Below are 26,734 nucleotides of genomic sequence, written 5' to 3'. Positions count from 1 at the left end.
TGGGTGGTTCGCTTTGGGCCTCACCTGGGTCGCGCACGCAGCTGTAGTCCCCTGGCTTTGCCCCTGGGACCGCGGCGCTGGCTGTCGGGGGGGGGCACCCTCCGCAGGCAGCCTTTTGCCCCCCAGCCGTCTCGCGCCCCCCCTCCTTACTGGGGGCAGGGGCCGTCTGAGAGGACAACAGCGGATGTCTCAAGGCCTTTGGAACTCTTATAGCACCACCTATGCCACGTTGGGATGGTCAGAGCAGTCCTAACTCAGGGTGGGGCGCGGGGAAAGAGATTCTCTCCAGGCGGGAGGAGCCGCTTAGTCTTCTGGGCTCGTTTCTTGAGGTACACACTGCTGTTTCGTACTAAACCTTTCTTTTCTTTTCTTTCTTTCTGGCCGTGCCACGCGGCATGAGAGATCTTAGTCTCCCGACCAGGGATCGAACCCGTGCCCCTTGCATTGGAAGCGCGGGGTCTTAACCACTGGACCTCCAGGGAAGTCCCTAACCTTTCTTTTCAGTCTAGATTTTGAAAAGATTCTGGAGTTTGGCCAAGAAAATAATAGTGAATAATGCCTTGGCCCTTCTTAACCTGTGAGCTAAAGACAGCTAGCTGGTCCCGTGGAAGAGCTTCCCATTCGTAACTCTGTTGATTAGGGGACAGAGGCCACAGTTAAGGTGGCTGCCAGGCTCTCAAGACCACCATGGCACCGGCATGAAGCGGAGGACAGCTGACCCTCAGATTGCGAGTGTAGGCAGTGGGCAGCTTCTCGGGGCTTAGATCAGAGGATCTCTGAGCATCTTCCGGGGGGATGTGGTGAGGCCGTATGTGTTTGGGGGGAGCGGGGTGGAGAGAAAGGAGGCAACTAACGCTTATGGACGGTCAGGACTTAGATTTATACGTATTATGTTGCTTAGTCCCAAGAGGTAGGTACAGTACTCTTATATATGAGGAAACTGAGGCTTGGGTAAGTTAAATACTCTTCCTAAGATCACAGAGTACCTAAGTATTTAGGTAAATTAAACACTTTCCCTAAACTAGAATTATTTCCATCTGGTTCCGTCAGACTCCAAACCTCCCTCCTCTTACCACGCCTTAGAACCTAAAGGAAAGGAGAGAAGGGAAAGAGCATGGGTGAGAGTGTGCTAGCCTTCCCTTCTTTCCAAACCGTTCTATCCTTGGAGCTTTGCCACTTCCGAAGAATGTGAGACTCTACTGCAACTCCGGCCTCAAATGGCCTTGGGAGATTCCACTGCTGTGTGTGGCAGACACCATTAAAGGCTCCATTAAGACAGAATTTTCATCATGTGGGTTTTCTTATCATGGGTATTCAAGGCCCTTCCAAAAAATTCAAGTCAGAGAAGGAGCTCCAAAACCATTAAGAACATGACTTTATATAGGCTTCCAGACTGCTCTCCCACACGGGGCTTTGGATGAATTGAGCTTGCGCGGGAGGGCGGATGAGGGCAGAAGGGCACTTTAATTCTGGAAGAGGTCTCATCAGGTAGGTCCCCCGACCGGCCGGGCTGCCCTCTGCCAGGTTGTTTCTGGGAATCAAATGTCTACTTCTCTGTGTGCCTTTTAGATCCCAGAAACCGCAATGGCCTGGAGCTTTTTCTTAATGAAACTGGAGTAAAGGGGTGGACCCTGATGCTTCGTGAACTGGGGTGGGGAAGGACTCTGTCCCCGGGGGAAGGAGGAGGAATGTGTATACCCGGTGCTGTGAACCTCTTCCAAACCATCCAGCCTGCACGCTTTTAACTTTCTTTTATGAATGAAAACCCCGAGGGTCACATTCTTACCAAGTGACCAGGCCAGGGTGGAAACCTAGGTCTTTCTGATTTTGAAATCAGTACTCTTTCCACCAACATTTATCCAAAAGATCTTGAATGATCAAATCTAGGAATTCAGGAAAACCAAGGAGTTTGGTTTTCAGGGTTTAGAATAGAAAGTTAGTATGCCCGTGAGAAAAAGACAGCTGTCCGAGGGCATTGTCCTAGAGGGAGCGCCCATTGGTCTGGGATGGTCACAAACACAGTCTCTGCTTTCCCTGTTTGACTGGTAGTCCTCGTACAGTTAACAAAAATGGAAGCATTTCTTTAAGGCCTGTTGCCCTTTGGGTCTCTTCCTCTTCCCTAGATCATTCCCTTCAGGCATTCAAACGTACAAGAAGTCAAGAAAGAGAAAAAAGTATTTTATTTCTTCCTTGATCCTTACCTGGAGAGGAATATTTTTTTTTAAATTGAAGTATAGTTGATTTACAATGTTGTGTTAATTTCTGCTGTACAGCAAAGTGACTCAGTTATACATATGTATACGTTCTTTTTTATATTCTTTTCCATTATGGCTTATCACAGGATATTGAATATTATTGTCTGTGCTATACAGTAGGACCTTGTTGTTTATCCATTCTATATATACTAGTTTGCATCTGCTAATCTCAAATTCCCAATCCCTCCTTCCCCCGACCCCCTATCCCCCTTGGCAACCACAAGTCTGTTCTCTCTGTCTGTGAGTCTGTTTCTGTTTCGTAGATAAGTTCATTTGTGTCATATTTTAGATTCCACATATAAGTGATACCATATGATATTTGTCTTTCTCTTTCTGACTTACTTCACTTAGTATGATAATCTCTAAGTCCATCCATGTTGCTACAAATGGCATTATTTCATTCTTTTTTACAGCCGAGTAGTATTCCATTGCACATATGTACCACATCTCCTTTATGCATTCATCTGCTGATGGACATTTAGGTTGCTTCCATGTCTTGGTTATTGTAAATAATGCTGCTATGAACATAGGGGTACGTGTATTTTTTTGAATTATAGTTTTGTCTGGATATATGCCCAGGAGTGGGATTGCTGGATCATATGGTAGCTCTATTTTTACTTTTTTGAGGACCCTCCATACTGCTTTCCGTAGTGGCTGTACCAACTTACATTCCCAGCAACAGTAGTGTAGGAGGGTTCCCTTTTCTCCACATTGAGAGAGATATTTTTTGATACCAGAACATGGCCATGTTTATCTGAATCTGAGAAAAATGTTGTTTTGCCACCTCTAGAGGAGTTTTATCTTTTGTTCCAAGGAAACAGTAGAAAGTGTGGTCAGAGGGATACATGGTTTGGATGAAAGTTATAAGGAGTAGTTATATATATACAGTTTGATTTTTTATGATTTTCTTTTTCTAAGTTGGCATTAGAGAAACCAAAAATATATGTAAACAGATGGAAAGGCGGGGATATATTAGAGGGGATTGCAAACAAACAATTTTAAAAGGCAATGTGAACTTGTGTTATAGCATTTTGTCTATGATGAATGGTATTGTTTTCTTTTTGGAAAACTCTGTTTAACTCTTTTCTACTTAATGTCTCCTGCTGGATGAGAGTTTTGTTCTCTGTTGTTATTTGGAAATTTTTATAGCTTTAAAATCTTCTCCATAGGGAATTCTGCTAGAACTAGAGAAGAAGGAAAAAAAAAAAAAAGCATGGGAATTGAGTCATCGTATTGCCCTAGAATGGACTTTGTGTACCTACAACTTCTTGGGGGTTAGGGAATATTTGGCACACATCATTGGTGTACAGATTAGAAGTGTTCTGCCACTCCCTCCCCTACCCCATTCCCTTGTCCTCAAAGCTGGTAAATGAAAAATACCTTAAGTTCAGTATTTGCCACACAAAGTCACTTAAAAACGCAGGAAACTCTCATGAATGCTAACTTTCAAGAATCTCTAGTTTGCTTTAGCCCTTTTGCACTGGTCATTAAACTTAGCGATTCTATAATCTGGGTAGATGTCTTTTTAGGAGTAGTAAAATTCTAAAGTGTAGAAATAGAGTTGTTGTCGTTGATTTTCAATGTGGTTCATGGTGCGAGCAGATGGGCATAGGATTGCTTTGCTGGAATAATTCACTCACCATTTTGGAAGAGTGTTAAGTAGAAACTTGGGAGGGGAAATGTCTTTTGAGAAATATGTTTTCTGACAGTGTTTTGGAATGCTGTATCTTCTGCTGTGATTTCACGAGGGAAAGCATGGGCTGTATTGAATTTAATTCTCGTGATGTCAGTTTCATAACCAGTCATCATTCCAGGTTCATGTTCAACCTCTAGCATGAGTTCAGGCATGCGTGGAAGACCCTTTTATTTTAGAGCATTTTTAACATATTCCCTTAAAAAGTGCTCGAGCAATCATTAATTAACCTATTACATTTTATTTCAAGATGGAAACATGGTTGTATCTATCGTGCTCTGTATTGACCGTTGAGTGTCTTATTTTGTGATGTTAACTGTGAATTTTACTGAAATGACTCATCTATGTTAGTGAAGAATTCATGACTCCCTGTACTCAGAAACGTGTCCTTTAAAAACAAAGTGTACCTAGCTTTGAGGTGATCTCTGTTTGTTGACTTAGATAATCTTGAACACGTGGTGGTATTCACCTAATCTGCTTCTTGGTGACTCATGTCCTAAGGGGCCTCTCAGGACTGAAAGCCCTTCAAGAGGAAGGGCTGGTTTCTGCCCTGTCTTCACAGCTGTGAATCTAGGACAGTGCCTGGCATATAGTAGTCACTCAATAAATGCTGGTTGAACTGACTAGAGCTGTATCCTAGACGTCCCTCTGAGTCTCAGAGGCCTTTTAAGAATCAGGGTTCCATATTGGTTCGATATTGTGCGGGTATAGTGGAGGAGATTGGCAGAAATATGTCCAAGAGCTGGCAGAATTCTCCCCACACATCTGAAACGTTCTGTTCCTTCCTTCTGGGCCATCCTCTGGCTCCAATGACCCCTTTCTTATCCTTGACTGAGCTGCTGTGTTCTCCTGATTCGAATCTAGACTCAGAATTCAGAATTCCGATCTAAGCTGCCTGGCCACTACAGAAATGGCTCCCAAGAGATACTTCCTTTAGATGGACCCTCCTCCTGGGATACACTTAGCTGGTCAAGGTTCCCAAACAGCACAGAAGAAAGACAGTTGATTTGGGAACCTTAATTTATAGGTACAGCAACGCAGCCTAGACATATCAGGTGATGTTATTATTGCTGCTATTGTGTTCGCCCTCTTGGATAAGAACATTTGCTTTGAAAACCATTTCCCCTTAGCTCTGGACCATCCATGGTGTAGGCTAGGAAGAGGAGAGAAGAGGAGGCACAAGTTAAGTCCTGGCTAGGACTGATCACATCTGATCATTTTCTTTTATTCCCCTCATTCTGTATCTATTCCTCTTCCATGATATCAAAAAGCACAGTGTGGGACTTCCCTGGTGGCACAGTGGTTAAGAATCCACCTGCCAATGCAGGGGACACAGGTTTGAGCCCTGGTCCAGGAAGATCCCACATGCTGCAGAGCAACTAAGCCCGTGCGCCACAACTACTGAGCCGGCGCTCTAGAGCCCGCGAGCCACAACTACTGAAGCCCGCGTGCCTAGAGCCTGTGCTCCGCAACAAGAGAAGCCACCGCAATGAGAAGCCCGGGCACCGCAACAAAGAGTAACCCCTGCTTGCCGCAACTAGACAAAGCCTGCGCAAAGCAACGAAAACCCAACGCAGCCCTGGTGGCGCAGTGGTTGAGAGTCCGCCTGCCGATGCTAGGGGACACGGGTTCGTGCCCCAGTCCGGGAAGATCCCATATGCCGCGGAGCAGCTGGGCCTGTGAGCATGGCCACCGAGCCTGCGCGACTGGAGCCTGTGCGCCGCAACGGGAGAGGCCACAGCAGTGAGAGGCCCACGTACTGCAAAAAAAATAAATTTTATATTAAAGCAAAAAAAGGCACAGTGTGACCTAGGCATATCTTCTAGTGAATGTTCACTTGTGACTTTTTTTCCCTAATAGCAACTGAAGTCAGGTAGACCCCAGACTTAAAAAAAAAAAAAAAAAAAATTATCTCTATCTATCTGTGCACACCAAGGCATTGGAAAGAAACAATAGAGGTTTCTCTTCTGAGCAAAGAGATCAAGGAAAGCAGAGCTGTAGAAGCAGGAGAATTAAGAGTAGCTGATAAAAGAAAACAGTTGTTTGCAAAGTAAAGTTGGGTTTTAGAGGGTCTGCAGATTTGAAGGAGAGAGAAAGAGACCCTTCAGCAAACACACGCTCATTCTTCAGGTCTTACCTTCAACATCATTCTTCTGAGAGCACGTCCTTCACTCCCTGGGCTGTGTTCCTCCCCTCCCTCCCACATCTGGTACACTTCCCTCTGATCAGCCACTCACGTAATGTAATTTTACACTTGTATAAAAACTCATTTATAAGTATAAAGTTACATCTGTCTGTATAGACTTATCTGTTGTCCAGCCTACGTTATAAACCCTTCAAAGAAGCGATCTTGTCTTGTTTATTATTGTATCCTTCTGTTAGAATATGTTTGAGATATTAAATGGAAGAATAAATGCTGAGGTTACAGCGCAGAGAGAGCACCAAGGTGAGGGGGTGAGAGGAAGGGGTAGTATCAGGAAGGGAGGAGGGAAAAAACCAGGATTGGCTGGCAGTAAAAGAGATAAGAAGGATAGATAAATGAGGGTGATGCATTCCCAGCCTCCTGGAATCATGGATGGGAGTCCAACCCTTAACCCACTCACTTCATCAGTGTCATCTCGGGGTTGGTGGTTTCACTTTGTGGGGACAGCTCCAGTATTGGGGACCTCGCTACCTCTCTTCACAGTGCTTCCTTCTGCTTTTACGTAACTTCTACTTCTTGGTTTTGGTCTTGTCCTCCAGAATGAGCTGATCCATAAGTTATTTTAGAGCTTGTGAGGTTGATGGCCAACTGATAACAGAAATCGGTGTTTGGTTTTATTTTTTCTTCCATCTGATATATGATATCCTGGAGGATATTAAAAATGCTAATTCTATAATAATGAAACTGTATGAGTAAAAATGACCTGAGAATTAAAACCAATATTCTCCAGGTTTTGGGTGCAAATTACTTTAAAGTCTGTCATGGATATTTGTAAGGAAGACCTGAATATCACATACTGAAGTGACTGAAAAACCTTCAGTCAATTATTTCTTTAAAAATTGAGATACTTCTGGTGGCAGCATACTGCTTTTAATTGGTTCCTTTCCCTTCCAGAAGCTTGGCTGTCAGCAAAACTTGTATAACGTTAATTCCATCTAAGAATTTACAAACTTAAAAAAAAAAATCTTAGGAAGGCCAGCTATTACCCACATTTACTATGTAAATTGAGTCTAAAGAAAACATGAAAATTAAAGCAAAGCAGAATTTAAAAGCACTTTTCAGTCAACACACCCACCCCATTGTCTATGCAGGATTAATCTCCAAAATATGTGTAATGAAAAGCGATTGTATTCCAAATTGTTTAATTTAGAAGGAAACTGATTTTGACAATAGAAACACAATGGTCAAGGACAGTGTTTAATGAGCCTTAGAAAGTATGCTAAGGCAGCTTTCAAAACCTCAATTCCCCGATGATGGATAACTTTATTGCACACTCTTGACTATTTAAATCTCAAGGGTCAGAGGGTTTGTATATGTTATTGGTAACAAAGACTGGAGCTCTCTCAACTTTCAGTGAGTGAATTCATAAGGCACCTCCTTTATATACAGTCTAAAGTACTGTGGAAGAATGTGTTCTATGTAGTTTGGACTCCAGAAACTCTATCAGAATAAGCTTGAAATTAACATCAGGACTCTATCACACTCAGACTTCCAATCTCATTTTATTTCTCCCGTATTTTTATATGCACAGCAAGTGGGGTTGTGTCATTATTTGTAATAGGTTAGAAAGTTGAAGAATATACAATATAAAAAGGATAGACCAAAATTTGAGTTAGGGATAATAACGTTTCGTCCTTTTCTTGCATGGATAGCTAGAGTTTAAGGTACACGCTTTCCTGCCTGCCTACTTGCCAGCCTTTCTTCATTTTATGGTACAAAATTTTTAAGGCATAATGTTGGATTTGAAATTAAAACTTCGGCATGATAAATTTTTTTTTTTTTTTTTTTTTGTGGTACGCGGGCCTCTCACTGTTGTGGCCTCTCCCGTTGCGGAGCACAGGCTCCGGACGCGCAGGCTCAGCGGCCATGGCTCACGGGCCCAGCCGCTCCGCGGCATGTGGGATCTTCCCGGACCGGGGCGCGAACCCGCGTCCCCTGCATCGGCAGGCGGACTCTCAACCACTGCGTCACCAGGGAAGCCCTGGCATGATAAATATTTTTTATTGTTACTTAATAGCATTCCAACATACAGCTCCACGATACATTCAGTTTTTTACAGAAAGAATTGTGTGTGAACCTGAGGATAATCAGTGTTACATGACAGGTTCTACACAATGTCTCAACTCAAATTTAAAGTTCTAATTCCCGTTCTTATACTTTAACCATTCTATGGCAAGCTCCTTTATTGAATCGATGAAATATTTCCCAGGTCTCCTCTGGGATGCTTTCCTTCCTAAAGGAACCCAGAGGGATCCATGTAAATAACATGTATTCCGGGGCCCTGCTGTCATTGTCTCCCTAGATGCCCGGAACTTCGGCATTGAACAGTAATACACAGAGTGTGTGGTAAAATGTTTTGTGGTAGAACAAAGCGTCATCCTAATGCCATGTAGAGTAGGGAAGACTTGAGATTTTCAGTTGTGGGTTGCCCACATACTGTCCTATGCTTCCAGACTGGGGATTGTTTGTTTAAAAAGAATACAGAGGATACCTCTGGCTGAACTGAAACTTGTAATCCTAAACAATTCAGAGGATAGAAGGTTAATATTAGGGCCGTTCAAACATCTTATTAATACGACTGCTATGCCTAATGATGCAACTTGCTCCAAATGCTAGGGTGCACCGATTGATGAAAGAGGAAGAACAGCAGAGAAACCCTGGTTGCTTCCAGTAAACCAAGTGTTTGTATATCGCATGTGTGTTTATTGAACCTCTGCGGAGTGTTCTTTTTTTTCAGGTGTTTCTAACCTGAAAGTTAATATAGTCTGGCCTGAAATAACTTGTAAACCGACATGCATGATAGCATAACGCTGCCGGTGATTATAAGCCCTTCTGTGTGAGGTGTCATCAGGTCCAGTTGCCCCACAGTCCTCTGAACAGTAACATTGGATAAGAACAGAGGATGGTAGGGTGTCTGCTTCACATGTAGTGCGTTTCCTGCTACTGGTAGAGACACAGCCGTGCCGAGTCCTCCCTAAGACCCCAAACCTTCCTCTTTGCGTTTTTAGGGTATAAAGTACACTGGTTCTGTTCATCTCCTTTTGTGTAAGCAGAGGAAAGCCTACCGTCTTCTCTACTGAATGCTTTGTGAGCTATGTCTCGTGCCCTGTCAACCAGATCCTGACCCTTGCTCCAAGCCGCTCAGATAACTCCCTTGACGTCGTATGGTAAATTGAAATGACATCTCGTTAGACAGTTCTATGGAAGTGGCTCGTGAACTCATTCAATAAAAGGACATCGGTGTGAAAGTCGAGCGTTTGGGGGGGGGTAAAAAGGTAACTCCTCGGTCGGCAGGAGATTTCTCACTGACCAACCTTAATTAACTCTGATGTCACATGAAAAGGAGCTGTTCCTGGGTACAGGTCACTCGGAGGGTAGGCTCCTGATGGTAGCCGGTGACAGGCCCGATGATAAATGAACGTGCCCTGTTAAACCATGACCCTCCGAGAAGCCAGTGTCAAGGAAAAAGCTCAGAGAGGTACCCTGAGGACGTGCCCCTCGTAAACGTTGACAGTAGGAATGCCGATGTCGGTAGAGGACTTTTCTCTTGGTAAACATCTTAAACCACACAGATTGTTTTTCTTTTCAATAACCTTTATAGGGTTTAAGGAAAAATGAGTGAAGTCCATCACCCATGTATGGATGGAACCAAGACCATGGTCACTTCAGGGGCTAATACCCTGGTGTCCTCTGTGTGCTGCACTGGAAAGCTGTTGGTGGATTTTGTTGACTGACGAAGTGTGAACTGTAAGCTTTAAAGCAAGCAAATTATTCAAGTAAACATAGGTTTAGGGCTGTGCCAACTGTCACTGCTGAAATTAAGCAATTTTTTCACTTGTGTTTTTACACCTGAATTCAAGACATAAATGCTATATAAATGACTTACATTTTCTCTTAAGGCATGGAGATCAGGTGCTTCCTAGTTTGGATCTGATGATTTGGGGATTACTTGGGATAGCAGAAATTCTGAAGCAAGAAACCATTGAATTCTTTTTTTGTGGGTCCCTTTGATAATAAAAAGATGAGAAAGAAAAAGCAAGTCTCTGGGATTAGCAACTTGCTACAGATTAGGTGTATTCCTGCTGGAAGCAGCTACCTAACCATTCCGTCCTTTGTGGACCTGGGACCAAGAGCACAGTTATCATAACCTAAAATATCCTACATCTGTCCATCTAAACGTCACAATCTTATCTCCATGAGGGATTAGTCAACAGTGAGTCAGAGCTTCTTGCTGTTGCTGAGTACATGTCAGTTTCTGAGTCCAAGTGTGGAAAGAGGTTTCCCTGTGCCTGAGAGAATGTACATGCCCCCTCTCATTTCTAAACCCTCCTTCCACCACTCCTAAAACAAACTTCCCAGGGAGGAAAGCATGTTCCCTGTAGGCAGCAATGTATGTGTGCATGTCTTTACGTAAACATCCTTTCATTTCTCTAGATCCTTCCTTGATTTAAGGCCAGTTGTTCTGGGAGGAAAATAACATTTAAAAAACTAATGTCGCCTCTCATTGTGGGACTTGCTTGAGTTACGCTGCTGTCATACAGACTCCCATGGCTTTCCCACCTTGGATTTAGTCTGCTGGTAGACGGAACAGGAGGTCTCTGGTCTTTCCCCATCATGCTAGAAGTGAGAGAAAAATGTACGTTATAATATCTTCAAGTAGTATGTTATAATACTTCAAGTAGTATAATGTCTTCAGTTGTGTGTTCAGTGTTATAACTGAACATACAACTGAACTGTGTTCAGTTATAAGGGACCCTTCATGTTATCTGACAAATACTTTAATAGAGGCACGACACAGAAGTTAAGACCAAGAGTTAACTTCTTATTAAGTATTAGAGCCCCGTAGGCATTAGCATCTCAAACAAAAGTTTTGGAAGTTTCTGGAAATTTGTTTCATTTGCATTCTTAACCTTTTTCCCACCCTTGCCACCAACCAAAAAGATTCCATGAGGTTTAGTCTATGAGACTTAAGCTTTTAATAAGCTACATCTTGAGGAAAGAAAAGTCTTCTTTTATTATGAATTATGTTTAATTAACCTCACACAACCTTGGTAAAGACTCGAGGTCTTAACATCAAATTTTAGAAACATGATACTTGGGGATTTATATTTAGATAAAGAGGTCATTTATCATGTAGGATTATGTACTATTGAAAACGTGGTATGTAAAATCAAAGACAGATGCCTCTCATTTGAAAGAGACCTAATATACAAAGCTTTGCATTAAAACCAAATCCATTAGAAATCAATAATTTTAATATTAAAGGAAATACCGTAGATTTCTTCCAAGAGCTCTAGCAACATAATTTTTGACGTGACTCAATTTGTTAAAATTCCGATTTAAATAGGTAAGATTCAAAAGATGCAATTGGAAGTGATTTTCAATTAACATTAAATTTAAAAGATTGCAATTTGGGGGAACAGTGAGTTTTTTGCCATATGTTTGTAAATCTTCTAATACATAAATAATGATGTTATTGAACACGAAGTAAAAATTCTCTAACATCAGCCTTCTGAAGCTTTAAGCTGGAGAAACAACTACAAGTATAAAAATCTAACACTGATGAGGTTGTATGTAGCAACAAAATTCAAAATAGCTCAATATGCAACTTAACTCTGATTATTTTAGTCATAAGTTTTGTTTTCAAAACAGCTTTATTGAGATAAAATTCACATACCACGAAACTCACCATTTTAAATTGTATAAGTCAGTGATTTTTAGTCTATGCACAAGAGTTGTGCAACCGTCATCACTATCTAATATTAGAACATTCTCACCCCCAAAAGAAACTCCTGTTGTTACTCACTTCTGTTCCTTTCTCCCCCAAGCCCCTGCCAACCACTACTCTTATTTTCTCTTGTGTGGATTTGCCTATCCTGGACACGTCATATAAACGGAATCATACAACATGTGGCCTTTTGTGACGGGCTTCTTTTTGGTTTTTAAACAAGACAGTATTATTTTCTCACGGTTCTGGAAGCTGGAAGTCTAAGCTCAATGTGTCATCAGTTTGGGTTTCTCCTGAGGCCTCTCTCCATGGTTTGTAGACAGCTGTCTTCTGTGTTCCTACATGGCCTTACCTCTGTGTGCGGTAGCAGTGTTTTCCAGGGTCATCTGTGTTGTAGCATATATCCGTACTTCATTTCTTTTTATTGCCAAATAATATTCCATTGTATGGATCGACTACATTTGTTTATCCACCCATCGTTTGGGTGGTTTCTACTTCTTGGCTATCACAGATAACGCCGCTACAGACATTTGTATACAAGTTTTTATTTGGACATATGTTTTCGGTTCTCTTGGGTAGATACCTAGGAGTGGAATTGCTGAGCCATCTGTTTAACGCTATGTTTAACCCTCTGAAGAGCTGCAATCTGTTTTCCAAAGCAGTTGGACCATTTTACGGTACTACCAGCAATACGTGAGGGCTCCTGTTTCTTCACATCCTCATCAGCACTTGTTCTTGTCTTTTTCATTGAAGCTATCCTAGCGGGTGTGAAGTTGGTATCTCACTGTGGTTTTGATTTGCATTTTCCTGATGGCTAATGATGTCCAGCATCTTTTCATGTGCTTCCTGGCCATTTATATTTCTTCTTTGGGAAAATGTCTATTCGGATACTTTGTCAATTTTTTAAATGGGTTATTTGTTCTTCCAGTAGTTGTAAGTATTTTAAAATGTGATTTCTAACTTGTACATTGTTATGAATCACTGTGGATTTCAGAATCACTGACTTTTTAGGCCAGAAGGAATTGTAAAAATCTAAGTCCAGCCTCCTCTGTTGGCAGATGAAGAATCTGAGGCTTAAGGAGACTTGCCAAGGGCCACAGCAGAGCTAGTTAGTAGCAGAGCTGGGGAGATTCATGATTCCCTGTCAAAAATGGAATAACATAGCTGTTTCACGATTCCTGTTTGAATAAGGCCCCTTTCTTACAGAGAACAGCCCTTTGATTTCAATATAGTAGGGGTGAGGGGGTGTCATCTAGAAGGAAGAGGGGCTAATGACCTTGTCTTGAAGTTACATTTAACAGGTCAGAACACTATTATTATTCACATCAATAAAAAAGGCAGTTTTCTAAAGGTAACTTTTAGTCAAATTTTATATGAGCCTGCTCTCAATCTTAAAAGTGATGGGCCAGGCTGTCTGGTTCATAATGACCTGTGGTGGGTGTTCTCTCTCTTAGTGTCCATCATGGTAGCTTTGAAGAGGTTTGAAGAAAGAACCTCAATCATTTGGGCTTTGATTTGGTTGCAAAATAAAGCCTTTTTTATTTACTTGGAATTTTACTCACGCTTCCCATTGAGGTCCCAGAAAGCATTCCATTTTGCCCAATGAAGTACGGGTGGGAAACGTAGAGCAGCATCTTAGAACAGTCTGTGCATGGGCTTCCTCCCAGAGGTTCATCGTGTGGGGAAAGAAGGGGTGTTTGTTTAAGAGCCATAAAGCTCTGTTCGCTTTCTACCTACCCAATAATACAGAACAAACAATGAGGGAAAATATTCAGACAAGCACAGTACAAAGTGTCAGCGTTCAGTCAGTAAGTTCACGTACACATATTGGCTTTTTAATGCTATTAGCCCACTGTGCTTGACCTTAAGTTTTTCCTAATAAGAAGCATGTGATAAAGCCCGTTTTCATAGTCTACACTTAGTTTGTTTTTGTTTTTGTTTTTGATTCTACGTGGAAGTGGGATGATACCGTATTTGTCTTTCTCTGACTTATTTCACTTAGCAAAATGTCGTCAAGGTCCATCCATGTTGACGCAAGTGGCAAGATTTCATTCTTTTTTATGGCTGAATAGTATCCCATTGTGTATATATACCACATCTTTATTTATCCATCGATGGACACTTAGTCTTGACTACTGTAAATAATGCTGCAGTGAACATGTGAATGCATATCTTTTCGAGTAAGTGTTTTCGTTTCCTTCAGATAAATACCTAGAAGTGGAATTGCTGGATCATGTGATAGTTCTATTTGAGAAATATCCATTCTGTTTTCTGTAGTGGCTGCACCAATTTACATTCCCACCAACAGTACACAGGGGTTCCTTTTTTCCCACACCCTCCCCAGTTCTTGTTAATTTCTTGTCTTTTTGATAATAGTCATTCTATGTGTGAGGTGATATCTCATTGTGGTTTTGATTTGCATTTCCCTGATGTTTAATGATGTTGAGTATCTTTACATGTACCTGTTGACAGTCTGTCTTTGGGGAAAATGTCTGTTCAGATCCTCTGCCCATTTTTAAAATTGGATGGTTTGGTTTTGTCCTATTGAGTTGTATGTGGGTTTTTTAAATATATATTTTGAACATCAACCCCTTATCAGACATACGATTTGCAAATATTTTCTCCCGTTCAGTAGACTGCCTTTTCATGTTGATTGCATTGAGTTTTTTGTTTGGTTTTATTTAAATATCAACCGCTTATCAGACATACGATTTGCAAATATTTTCTCCCATTCAGTAGACTGCCTTTTCATGTTGATTGCATTGAGTTTTTTGTTTGGTTTTATTGAAATAGTAATTTTCCTCGTATAAGGAGATCTCTTTGACCCTCGTTGTTCTGTCGTAGTTGACTTTGATGAAAACAATAGTTCATGGACCAGCTAGTTTCCTGAGGCGACAATGATTCTTTTAAACGAGACTTCTAGGCTCTACCATGGCAAACAGTGGAAAGTTCTGATCCACATCCGAGCTTCACAATGGGGGATCATTGTTAAGTTGTAGCACTCCACCCTTCGAGATGAAGTATCCTGTGGATTTATTTCTAAATGGACAATGTGACTCTGAGCTACTCATGAGTCGAGCAGACAGAGTTGCTCATGGTGGGAAGAAGATATCAGATCTTGGATGTATGCATATTCACGTCCTTATACACATCACCACCAAGACCACCAAGGAGAAAGGGTCTGACACGCAGGAGACACTCAAAAAGTGTTAAATATTCATGACGCAAGTGGGTGTATGGGCATTAAACTGCTTCAAAGAAGTATTTCAAGGCCTAATGACATTTCAGAGCAGTTGAGGAATAAATATCTCACTTTCCTTTTTCTTTATGAGTTTTCCTGTTAAACTGTAGTCTTGGTACTTCCCGTTCATCTTTATGAGATTCTAGTTTCCTATTAACTGAAGGATGTGATGTCCCAAAGTGTCCAGTTACTTCGAAATGCTGTTTCCTGATACCTCTCCTTTCCTTTCTTTCAATCAACTACTTTTATCTAGCTTCTTTGTTCCAAGGGCAAAATTCATGATGTCAGCGGAGACAAATTCTATAGCAAAATATTTTTCTCAATATTTATCCCCCTTAGCTTTCCAATAATCCTATTTTTCTCTCAGTGTCTTATTTAACCACTCAGTTAGGTGGTTTTCTTTTGGTTGGAAGCTGGAGTGGGGACCGCAGAGAGGGATGTGCGGTTGGCATATTTTTTGAGGGATATTCTCTACGTGACACATCTCCTTCTGCTGGAATCTGGGTGGTTCTTTCAAGGTTTAAGATCCTCTCTGACAAGGGTCAGGAGTCCTGGTGTTCTAGGGCACTGATAGAGAAAGAGTCACACAATTTGGAAACCAAAATAGCAACAAAAAAGGGCGAAAAAAGTAGGAATCACCTCATACCAGGGAAGGAAGCCATCTTCCCCTTGGCCTCTCCTGGATGGGAAAACTCATTATGTGCACAAAACCACAGAGATACCTGCAAGTATTGCCAGAATTTTCCACAGGAAGCTTGGGGTGGACCTTTTCCAACCCACGAACAATTGCTCAGTTAAATCCCTGGAGTTCCATGCCACAAAGAAGGGCAGAAACTGTTCTGGCCTGGACATTTTTTAGGGCAGGCGTTATTAACTGCTGCCTGTGGCTTTTGAAAGACGTAGTGTCCTCCTGGATCACTGATTCTGAGCTACCCTGTTACTTCAGAAAACTCGTAAACATGAGGAAAGTACAAAATTCTTCTTTAGGTACCTGAATGGGTCGACTTGTTCTGTGAGGTTATTTGATAGAACAAGGGGAGCTCGATAAAACGGTCATTCGAATTTAAATTTAGTTAATATTGAGCCATTTGCTCCAATCATAATTTGATACCAGGGCCTACTGTATATAAAAGTGACTTTCAAAATATTAATATCATCAGCAACACCAGCAAAGCAGATAATGTTCATCTAACATCTTTGCAGTTACATACCCAGCAAAACGTTCTTTGATGCGAGTGGGGGAGGGGAGTGATTCTGCTAGGTGTCGGTGACAGGGGCATCTGTCTGCCACCCAGACAACAGAGCACCAAGTCCCCATGCTGTGCCTGTGGACTTTCTGGCTCCCACGTGAGGTTGCCAAGGAGCAGCACATCCAGTAATGCCGAGGCAGGAAGTGGAGAGATTAAGCTTCCAGGGCAGATCTTTCACTGACTCTAGTTTTCTTTGCGATATTAGGACCTGAGAGAAACACTAGGGAGCATTGCTAGACTACCCCGTGGAGTCTGACACATGCAGGTCTGTGGTCTAAGATCCCAATCTTCTGCTTTGGATTCCACTTTGGAAACTTTTTTTTTTTTTTTTTTTTTTTGCGGTACGCGGGCCTCTCACTGCTGTGGCCTCTCCCGTTGCGGAGCACAGGCTCCGGATGCGCAGGCTCAGGGGCCATGGCTCACGGGCCCAGCCGGTCCGCAGCATGTGGGATCTTCCCGGACCGGGGCGCGAACCCGCGTCCCCTGCATCGGCAGGCGGACTCTCAACCACTGCGCCACCAGGGAAGCCCTGGAAACGTATTTTTTATGTAGAAGATATTCCCTAGGATTGGCTCTGCATACATAACTTCCCTACTTCCAAGAATATCTTTTCTCCCTCCTGCTGACCCTTACCCCTGCTAATCCCGAGCCCCATCTCCTGCTTTTACCAGGAAGAGGGGGAGAGCAGGGGACGAGGGGAGGGCTCCTGATCAGAGACCTCTTCTGCTAAGTTGAGAGCTTCAGCAGAGACTCAACCTCTGTGGCACCAATGGCTCAAAGAATCGTGGGTCTGGGGATGTCAGAAATGGACAGAGAACCAAAGTCACGCAGTCCAGTCTGCCGTCTTACAGATAAGAGAACTGAGATCTGGAGAAGGTGACCTGGCCAGGGTCTCATAGCTGGTCCCCGGGATGGATACTGTGTTGTATGGAGATATTGTGTCGTGAGGAGATACTGTGTCATGAGGAGATATTGTGGCATAGGGAGATGTGTTGATTTTAGCATACTTTTGCATAGCTGATCTCATTGCCTCACAACGATCCCCGTGAAATATACTTTGCAAATGTCACGTAGGAGCAGACAGTTCCCTCTTTTCTCTTCCATTATAGAAGGAAGTTGATTATGTAAGACAAAAGCAAGTGGTTTCTAAAACTGATTTTGATTCTATAATTAGTTTTCCAAATGAGGAAACCAGTTCAGAAAGAGAAATGACTTGCCTAGAATATCATGGCTCAACTAATGACTGAACTATGTCTAGCGTCCAGGAAAAGTTCCATGCCTTGTATTCAGGAAAAAGATCGGACGGGCCTGTGTAACCAGATGACCCATGTTGGTAGTTCAGTATTAGAAATATATTTTGGATGACATTGACGTTTAATCCTGAGAGTTTTTAAGAAGTCACTATATATTTTAATATGGTTACACTTTGAATCATGATTGAATTTATTAATGTTCTAAATTAATGGGCTTTTGAATATTATTTAGATCGTCTGGCATAGTAGGATATACAATATTCATGAACAGGAAGTCTTGGAATAGAAAAAAATGTGTGAATTAAAATAAATTTGTATCAGATATACCGTTTTGCCTATGCAAGTAAGTTAAAGATGAAAAGTTACCTTTTATGGAAAGATACACCTTTTAAAAAAAGACTAGAGGGCAATTTGCAAATAACACATTTCAAAAACTTTTTTTCCAGGATGTAGTTCAGGTTCAAAATTAAAAGGTCCTGAGCTGAGTTTAAAAGGCACCCAGCACGTGATGCAAGCAGGCCAGACGCTGTATCTCAAATGCAGGTGAGTGACCGTGTTGGTTTGGGGACAATCTGATTGCTCTTCCTTAGGCACAACCACTCCCTAGGAGAGTAGAAAGGTGGCCCCCCCCAGAGTAGACAGGTAAACGTCAGTGTTCTTCCGTCATCTGCCAGGTGCAAACCTCACGCATCCAGCTTCCCCTGGAGGGTGATTCCTTCATCCGTGGGATGGGAGGGAATTACTCACTCACAGGGAATCAGGAGAAGGGATGCCCCGAACATTTTGAGTTGTTTAAAAGCTTTTCTAAATGTGTTACTTTTCTGTAAAGAAAGTGACTGTACTTAAGAAAAGACATCAGGATAGAAATGACAGCTTCAGAACTGGCCCCAGCCGTGACTGACTGTGTTTTGTTTTCTTATCTGTGACTGCAGAGGGGAAGGGGCCCATTCCTGGTCTTTGCCTGCAACAGTGAATAAGGAAAGCCAAAGCCGGAGGCTGAGCATAACTAAATCTGCCTGTGGAAGGAGTGGCAAGCAGTTCTGCAGTACTTTGACTTTGAACGCGGCTCAGGCAAACCACACTGGCTTCTACAGCTGCAAATATCTCTCTACACCTGCTTCCAAGAAAAAGAAAGCAGAATCTACAATCTACATATTTATTAATGGTAAGACTTCCATTTTCTACATTCTCTTTGCTCTAACTTTGCAGTGGGTCATAAATCCACCTGATCCATTGGAAAGGGAGCTTTCCTAGTGACTGTGAAAGAAGTGGGCCAGGAAAGAGAGCCTACCCTAGCTGTTGAAACTTGTGGAGTGCGTCTTAATGTATTTCCTGAGTGTCAGTTTCAACCAGAATTTTCAAGGACCAGTCAGTCAATTGCATGCTCCCTTAAGGGAGAGACTCTTGTCTATTTTGTTCACCACTGTATCCATGGCACCTAGAATACTGTCTGGCACATGGTGGGATGAATAAATGAATGGCAAGCTTTTAGTTCTATTTCCTAATTATTGAGAAGTCCAAAATACAATACAGATTTTTGTCCTTTAACACAACTGCATTCTCTGATAGGTTGGAATTGTAAAATACGGTTCTATACTAAATTCCTAAATATAATGTTGGCAATGTCACTTGAAGGTTACAAAATTAATTCCAGTTAATGATACTGTATTATTTCATGTTCACAAAGCGAGTATTAGAAAGATATGAGAGCACCACCTGCCATTGCATAGTGAAAAGGGCGAAAGACAAAAAATGAATCATGTTCTGGTTATAATTTTTATAGTATAATTTTTTAGTTTTTTCCTTCTTTAGAGAATGAAGCAATGAAATAATATTCAGAGGGAAGAAATATGAAATCCTTAAAGAAACATAAAGTGGCAGTAGCAATGGATCCCTGGAAGGAATAATAAGGAAGATGACTTGTCACTTTGTTCTTCCTTGTTTTGTTCCAGCCAGTTTCCAAAACTTGCACAAGACTCTAGCCTTAGAGCTAGAGCTCTAACACATGGAGCAAAATTAGTAGGCACCTCAGGCACAAACTCAAGTTAAAAAAACAAACCAACCAACCATCAGCGTCAATGGCCTAAACACACATCCTGGGTCTTCCTCCCGGCGAGTTAGAGAACTGGGTCTTTGCATTGAAGGCAGCACCATAGACTTAACATTTTGGTGGGAATCTTTTTTGGAGTGTTTTACCTGAGCCTAATACGTAATTTTCCAGATTCAGGGTTAGTCTTAGAGACAGTAGAACAGTAGTGTGATATTGGCAGTAACATATTAGCTCGCATCAGCCTGCTTTGACTGAGTCACTTTTCTATCCTGCTCCGCCAAACCCCTGTTTGTACATCTTGCACTTTTCCGGGGGGAGGGGGTGGGGTGGGCAGAGAACTGGAGGAGGCGACAACTTGCTAGCTGATCGCCATCACAGGAACGCAACCAGCCCACTTAAAAATAAGAGGAGGAAGGAGGCCAGGGATCTTGGCTTGGAGAAGGCAGAACTGCCTTCTCCAAGAGGGAAGAGAGGGCGGGGTCGGGGGGGGAGCAGGATTAAAGGGAGAGACACAGACACGACGTGTACCAGTGGCGATGGAAAAAGGCATGTGCTCAGACATCTGTTCTCTTTTTCTAGCTCCACATAGTAGGTTATGTTCTGGTGCTTGTGGAGGAAAGAAAATGCTTTTATTCCTGTCTCTCTAGGGGAAATGGGGGGAAAATTCATTTACACTAAAATTCTTATAAAACTTTCTCCTGTGGGTTTATTGGTCTGACCTTCCGAATCAAACACTTAAATGAGTAAAAGACCATTTCTCTTTTTTTCCCTAAGAAATGACATTCGGTTATTTTCATCTTTCACTCCTACATTACGCAGTAGGCCTCATGGGTTATGCAGCCAGTAGGTAGGTGTGCAGAACCTGTCAGCTTCAAGCCCCTTTGGAAACAGAAGAGAAACTTAGCTATTTAGAATTATCTCCACTTCCACTATACAATAGAGCAGATCTGGCAAGTAAGGATCACTCTGGGTGTCAAATCAGTAGCCATTCTAAGCCCTGTGAGGGCAAGGTCCATGTCTGCCTTAATTACTTTTATCTGCAAAGTGCCTCCCGGGTACAGCGCCTGGCTCATAGCAAGAATTCGGTAATATTTGTCAAATGAATACTTGAAGCGATTAACAGGGCTGTGTGGAATACTCTGTTGAAATTGACAGTGAGGATGAATTTCAGGCCAAGTAGGAAAGAGAGGCATCACTCATTCTCGCTGTCTGGTATGAGGCTGGGGGGGTGAGTACTGGCCGCGGTGTCATGTATGTATCTTGTCTGCTCTCTGGTAGTAGCCCACAAACATTAGCATAAAGGTACAAGTCCTAGTATCTCAAAACTCCTGCACAACTTGGTTGGGTAGAAGGAAATTCTTTGTTCAAAGACTGTGTTCTTGGAGAGGGAAGGATATCAAAATGCGCTGATTGTGTTTCATAGGGCATTATTATTGGAATACCGTGAATATTATATGCGTTCATTGGGAAAATCTTTATGAGACGTGACTTTTAAATAGCACTAATAACAAAAGATATGTGAATCAATAATAGTGACCATAAGAGAGCACCTGAATGTTCTTTGCCAGTTAACTTGGTTAGCAAATATTTAGGGAACACTTGCTAGGTGCCTGTAACTGCACTGCTCTGAATAGTAACACGGATTTTGTTGTCTGTTTCCCGGTAGAGTGATATTGGTCTCATAATCACACTTTACTGAAATCCAAGTTAGCTATGATATAATTCATTCAGCAGCTGTAACTTTTCCAAGTATCCTAACATTTTATGCATTTCCTATTTTCATTCTTTTATTAATTTTGTGTCTGAGAAGATTTGGTCTCGGGCTTCCATTATTGAATATTTACAACATTACAGGTTTGATTTTATTCAGGGGCGCAAAACTGGTCTGGTCTCTTGTGACTCAGGATGGTCTCTGGGACTAATAACTCCAACCAGTTCCTCATACACAGCTGTGACTACTTACTAGATGTCAACTGGTTATCACTTATTTATTATTGTTGAATGTTTACTTTAGAACATGTTATTGTTTGGACGATTTCTGCCCCTGGTAAGCATCTGCAGATGTGTTGGCGTTTCATTTTGGTTTTCTGTAATGATGAGAAACGCTATTAGACACCTCTTTTGAAAAGGCATAGATCTGTAGTCTGATAGGGTTCTGAGAAAAAGAATCAGGGCTGTATAGCTTTGTCTGCGTGATACCAAACCGTGCATGTGGATTATAAGCAAACTGTTATTTAGATGGTTCCCACCTGAGCACTGATTTGGACATAACCTCTGATATGTATATGTAATGTACAGAAAAATCAGTATCACCACTTTATCATTACAGCTTGTAGAAATCTACCAAACCTCTGACATAATGCATTAATTTCAATTTATTTACTCAAGTAGATAAATTATCAATTTAATTACTCAAGTGACTACATTTAACTACTTTACTTTAAAAAAACCCAAAACATAAAACAGAAGCAATATTGTAACAAATTCAATAAAGACTTTAAAAATGGTCCACATCAAAAAAAATTCTTAAAAAGAAAGATCAAGCCAAGGGTATATCAGGAGAGGAAGATGATTGTCTTAGAATCAGTGTAATTTACTGAGACAAGTCTCTACTTGGCTATAGGACCTGGGATTTAAATTACTGGTAAGTTTAAATTTCCCTTAATATAATAACTTCTTACATTCGTGGTTTCTTTTCATTTAAACAAATGGTTTTATTTACATTACGCTGTTCGATTCTCACAACAATCCCGTGAAGCTTCCTTCTCTCCGTTTTACAAACAAAGGGCCTAAAATCCACTTCACTTGAGGCTACATGGGGAGCGACGGAAAAGGGTTAGCAACAGAGTAAGGTGGTCAGATTTTTCCCTTCAGATTCTCAGTGGCGGGAGGAGACCAGAGGGGTCAAGACTGAGGCAGGAACACCAGGTAGGGCTGCTGCCAAGGTCACCGTTGTCATAGCTGTGGGAAAGGACAGAAGGTGATGGATTGGAGGGACTCAATCCACCTTGGTGAGCTGGAGGGTCGTGGTGGAAGGGAGGAGGGAAAGTGACACTTGAGTTCTGTAGGGGCACTGGGCAACTGGTCCCAGGTCCCATAGCCAAGTAGAGCCTTGTCTCAGTAAATTACACTGATTCTAAGACAATCATCTTCCTCTCCTGATATACCCTTGGCTTGATCTTTTTTGTTTTTTAAAGAATTTTTTTTGACGTGGACCATTTTTAAAGTTTTATGGAATTTGTTACAATACTGCTTCTGTTTCTTTGTTTTGGTGTTTTGGCCGCAAGGCATGTGGGATCTTAGTTCCCCAACCAGGGATCGAACCTGCACCCCCTGCACTGGAAGGCGAAGTCTTAACCACTGGACCGCCAGGAAATTCCCACCCTTGGCTTGATCTTGACAAGTGGCTGTTGAATGAGAGTAACTGAAAAATGCTACATACATTTTTTAAAAATTGCTTTTGGGAAAATGAGTGGAGTACCCCAGCGATTATAGCTACAAAATTCTGGGTCATAAGGAAAAACAAAAAGTACCCCTCGATGCTTTACTAATTACAAAACAAAAAGATGTTAGCTGAATGGTAATGCCAGGGCTACTTAGGTAGTGTTCATCCGCCTTGCAGAGAAAAAGGAACACACTTGCATTTCTTTTCTGACCTTTTGGTATAGGCAAGAAATTGGCTCCAGGTCAGCCTTTTCTATGTTAGAGGATTTCATTGCAATTAGTATTTTAATATACGAGTTTTGCCTGTAAAGTAAGGAAACTAACCAGAAGAGATTTTAATGGCATCTCCAAAGTAATTAGTACTTTGTCAGTGTCTCTAATTTAGTTAAGAAGACCTTGAACTTAGTCTGTTGAGTTCCCCACGCTTTGAAGTCAGCCTATACCCTTCCCCTCTCCAGGTCCAAGACTTTCGGGGCTCTTTAAGTATAATGTCTTCTCTTGAAGCATTATAATTGAAAAGGGAAAGGAAAATGGGAGTCTGCGCTGTGGTTGAGTGGATATCTTCTAGTTCTTCCCTGTAAAAGAAACTCATCTCTTCTGCTTCTCTTTACTTGGTTGTTTTACTCTCTACGCCTATTAAAGCAAATGGGTTGGAGCATTTTCACAACAGATTTCCCTTCCTTTGGTTCTCCTTTATGTATAAAATGAATGAGATTTGCATAGCAGCTTACTTTCAGGTAGAAAAATGATCAGACACACTGCGTATGTAATTGAAAAGTAGTAGAAATTCTAACAACCCAGATATCCTGGGAGAGAATGATCATTGTGTCTTCACCTAAACGTATTTAGTGGGAAAAAGCTCTGTGTGGCTCGGGGATCTCCAACAAGTAAAAATACTAAAGGTGCAGATATTCTGAAAAGGATTTAATATACTCGCTTGTTCAACACATCGGGTTTTCCTTGAAGGGCTTTTACATAACTCTCTGAGATAAACCACTTTGGTATTATTTCTTCCATTTTATGTGTGAGAAAACAGGCGCTGTGACCTGCTCAAGACAGAGCGAATAAAATGACAAGCCAGGATGAGAATCCAGGTCAGATCCCAAGGTTAAGACTGTTTCCGCGATGCTACAGTTTCAGCTATTGATTTCAAACTAGGAACCAACTGTTCATCTTTGACAGTATACATTCTACAGTTACTACATTCTTTTAAATTTCAAATTCAACGTTGTCTTCTTTCTTTTGAGGCATGGTAGGTTACATGGGTTTCGGGGTGTTTTTCTGAGTGATAGGCCTTAGGGAAACAAATCCCGATCCCAGACAGCTTTGTGTTGCTGCCTGATGGGGTCAGAACTTGTTTGGGCACCCACTCTTTCATCGCTGCGTTCCAGCTCACGTGGCAAGGGAAAGAGACATCAGTCTGTTTACCAAGATGAGCAGGGCTCTTAAAAATCCCAACCATCGATGGGCTGTGTAATCAAATTAGTGGTCTGTCATCAGCATTTAAAAAAATTAAGCAGGGGAATTCCCTGGCGGTCTAGTGGTTGGGACTCCGCGCTTTCGCTGCCGGGGGGCCTGGTTTGGATTCGTGTTTGGGGAACTAGGATCCCGCAAGCTGCGCCCCCCCCCCCAAATAACAGAATAAAATGGAAAATATCCAAGTATATTGCAAAAAGTAAGGGTAAACATTTAGTGGAACTTTTAACATCTTTTGTTTCCATTTTATAAAATACGCAACGTATATACATTATACTCACATATATGTAAAATACATATGAGTGTGTGTAGGTGTTTAATGGGTCTGAAGTGAAATGTATTTCTTATTGTGGAACTCAGTACAATAAGTTTAAAAGTTTCAATCTTATTAAAGTGTAAACAGGTAAACTTATTAAAATTGTAACAGGTTGAGACAGGTCATTTCTGTACTTTGTGTTTAAGAAAACGGCACCAATCGTAAGCACCATGGTGTATTTTGCACGCCACTCCTGAAATGGAGGCCTGGCGAGAACGTGGTGGTGGAAATAACCCCTCTCCTCGAGTTGATGTGGCTACAACCCGTCATAAAATGTGTGGGTTTATGCAGTACACACTCCTCACATTCCTGACATGGGGTTTCCCACAAATAGGTGTGACCCAGGAGCTGCAGTCAGCAGATGGCGTCCGTCTGTAGCCATGGGTCACACACCTGCCGCCCGCAGGGCCCTCCCGTTCTGTGGAAGGTACGAAGAGCAGAGTTGCAGCATCTTAGGGTTTGGAGGCCCCTGGTTCCTTTCTAGGACCATGACTTACAATAGATCTATGAGGATTTTAAAAGGTACAGGTTGAACTTCTTAAAATAATAGCTATTGCCCAGAAGCGCGTCTTTCCAGGGACTGAAGAGAACGCCTCTAATGGTCCTTACTGAGCCCCGCAATAGAAGCAGATCGTTCTGCTCCAACACCACCTACCCTGGACTCCTACCCGGGTCCAGCGCACCGCGGGGCGTGCACAGGATGCTGGGGCAGCACTGCTTCACTGGGTAGTGGCTGAGCAGTGGTTGCCTGTTGCCCAGTTTGCCACAGTGTGTGGCAAGTCCAATCAGCGCGGCCATGAAACAAGCAGGGACGTTGAGGAAAAGAGGAGTGATCTGCAGATGTACTCAGAGTTTCCCCATCTGCACTTTTTCCCGGGTGGTGATAACAGTTCTAAGGTAGGGATGCACGAAGGGTGTCAGACCCCCAGCCCAAAGTGAGAGGAGGTCTCTGTGCTTTCAGTTGCATCACTGGCTGCCTTGTCAACACGCCGCCTTCCATGCAGGTCAGAACCGTGATGGGGAGAGAGAGAGAGGCTGAACAGATTTTCAAAGCCTCTGAAACATTTTCAGTGGCATCATTGTTGTATTTTTGTGGGAGAAACTTTCAAGAGAAACTATTTTTTTCCATTCATCAAAATTCTCCTCTGAGGAAAAGCAGGCTAAAACAGTTGACATTTTGTAGGAAGAAAAAAAAACAAACAACAAAGAAACCGTCTTAAAAAATAGACCACTTAGCCATAGGTTGGCCAAGTTCTTTAGGTCTGGATTTCTTAGCAAATTTATGATATTATCTGTTATTGCTTGGTTACTGTCCAGGGTCTTCTCTGGTTTTAAAAGTCAGTTTCAACAGGTACTCATCACCCCTCCTGCTGCCCATTGGCAAAGCTGCTCCCCTCACCTCCCGTACTTACTTCATCTCTATCCTCAATGCATGGCTTCTTCCACTTACTTTCTGAAACCTCTGCTTATTCTAGCACGAATACTCCCGTAAGAATGGCTTCCCAGAGTTTTGGTCTCAGGGACTAAGCCTGATGCTGCTTGAAGCCCAGAGTTGTGGAGAAGAAAGTGTACTAGACACCTTGTACCCCCAGGAAGCAGCCAGTGCAGACAGGTTGGGTGGTAGATCTTATTTGCCATCCTTCTCACATCATTGCCTGATGTATCTGCCCAGGAGACAGATGAACACGTTGGGGTGAACAGAGCTTGGACTCTCAGCCTTTGGATTACGCGTCTGGAAGCCCAGGTGGGTTTCCTAAAGAGGTGGCAGTTTGAGGCTGACCTGTATTTGCAGAATTCTACTTCAAACGATCCTCTGTAAAGAATT

General features: G+C 42.2%; 1 protein-coding gene across 2 annotated transcripts in view; it reads left to right on the top strand.

Moving 5' to 3' along the window:
* The window catches only part of FLT1 (fms related receptor tyrosine kinase 1), a 173,053-nt gene that overhangs the window by 8,966 nt on the left and 137,353 nt on the right, over nucleotides 1-26,734 (top strand). For both annotated transcript variants that reach the window (XM_060129362.1, XM_060129361.1), the window contains exons 2-3: nucleotides 18,070-18,166; nucleotides 18,556-18,788. In XM_060129362.1, coding sequence (XP_059985345.1) covers nucleotides 18,070-18,166; nucleotides 18,556-18,788 — 330 coding nt within the window. The remainder of the gene's footprint in view (nucleotides 1-18,069; nucleotides 18,167-18,555; nucleotides 18,789-26,734) is intronic.

Source organism: Lagenorhynchus albirostris, chromosome 18 (assembly GCF_949774975.1).
Source record: "Lagenorhynchus albirostris chromosome 18, mLagAlb1.1, whole genome shotgun sequence".
In the NCBI taxonomy this organism is placed as follows: domain Eukaryota; kingdom Metazoa; phylum Chordata; class Mammalia; order Artiodactyla; family Delphinidae; genus Lagenorhynchus; species Lagenorhynchus albirostris.
The sequence above is the reverse complement of the archived record's forward strand: the minus strand, read 5'-3'. Positions and strand labels throughout refer to the sequence as shown.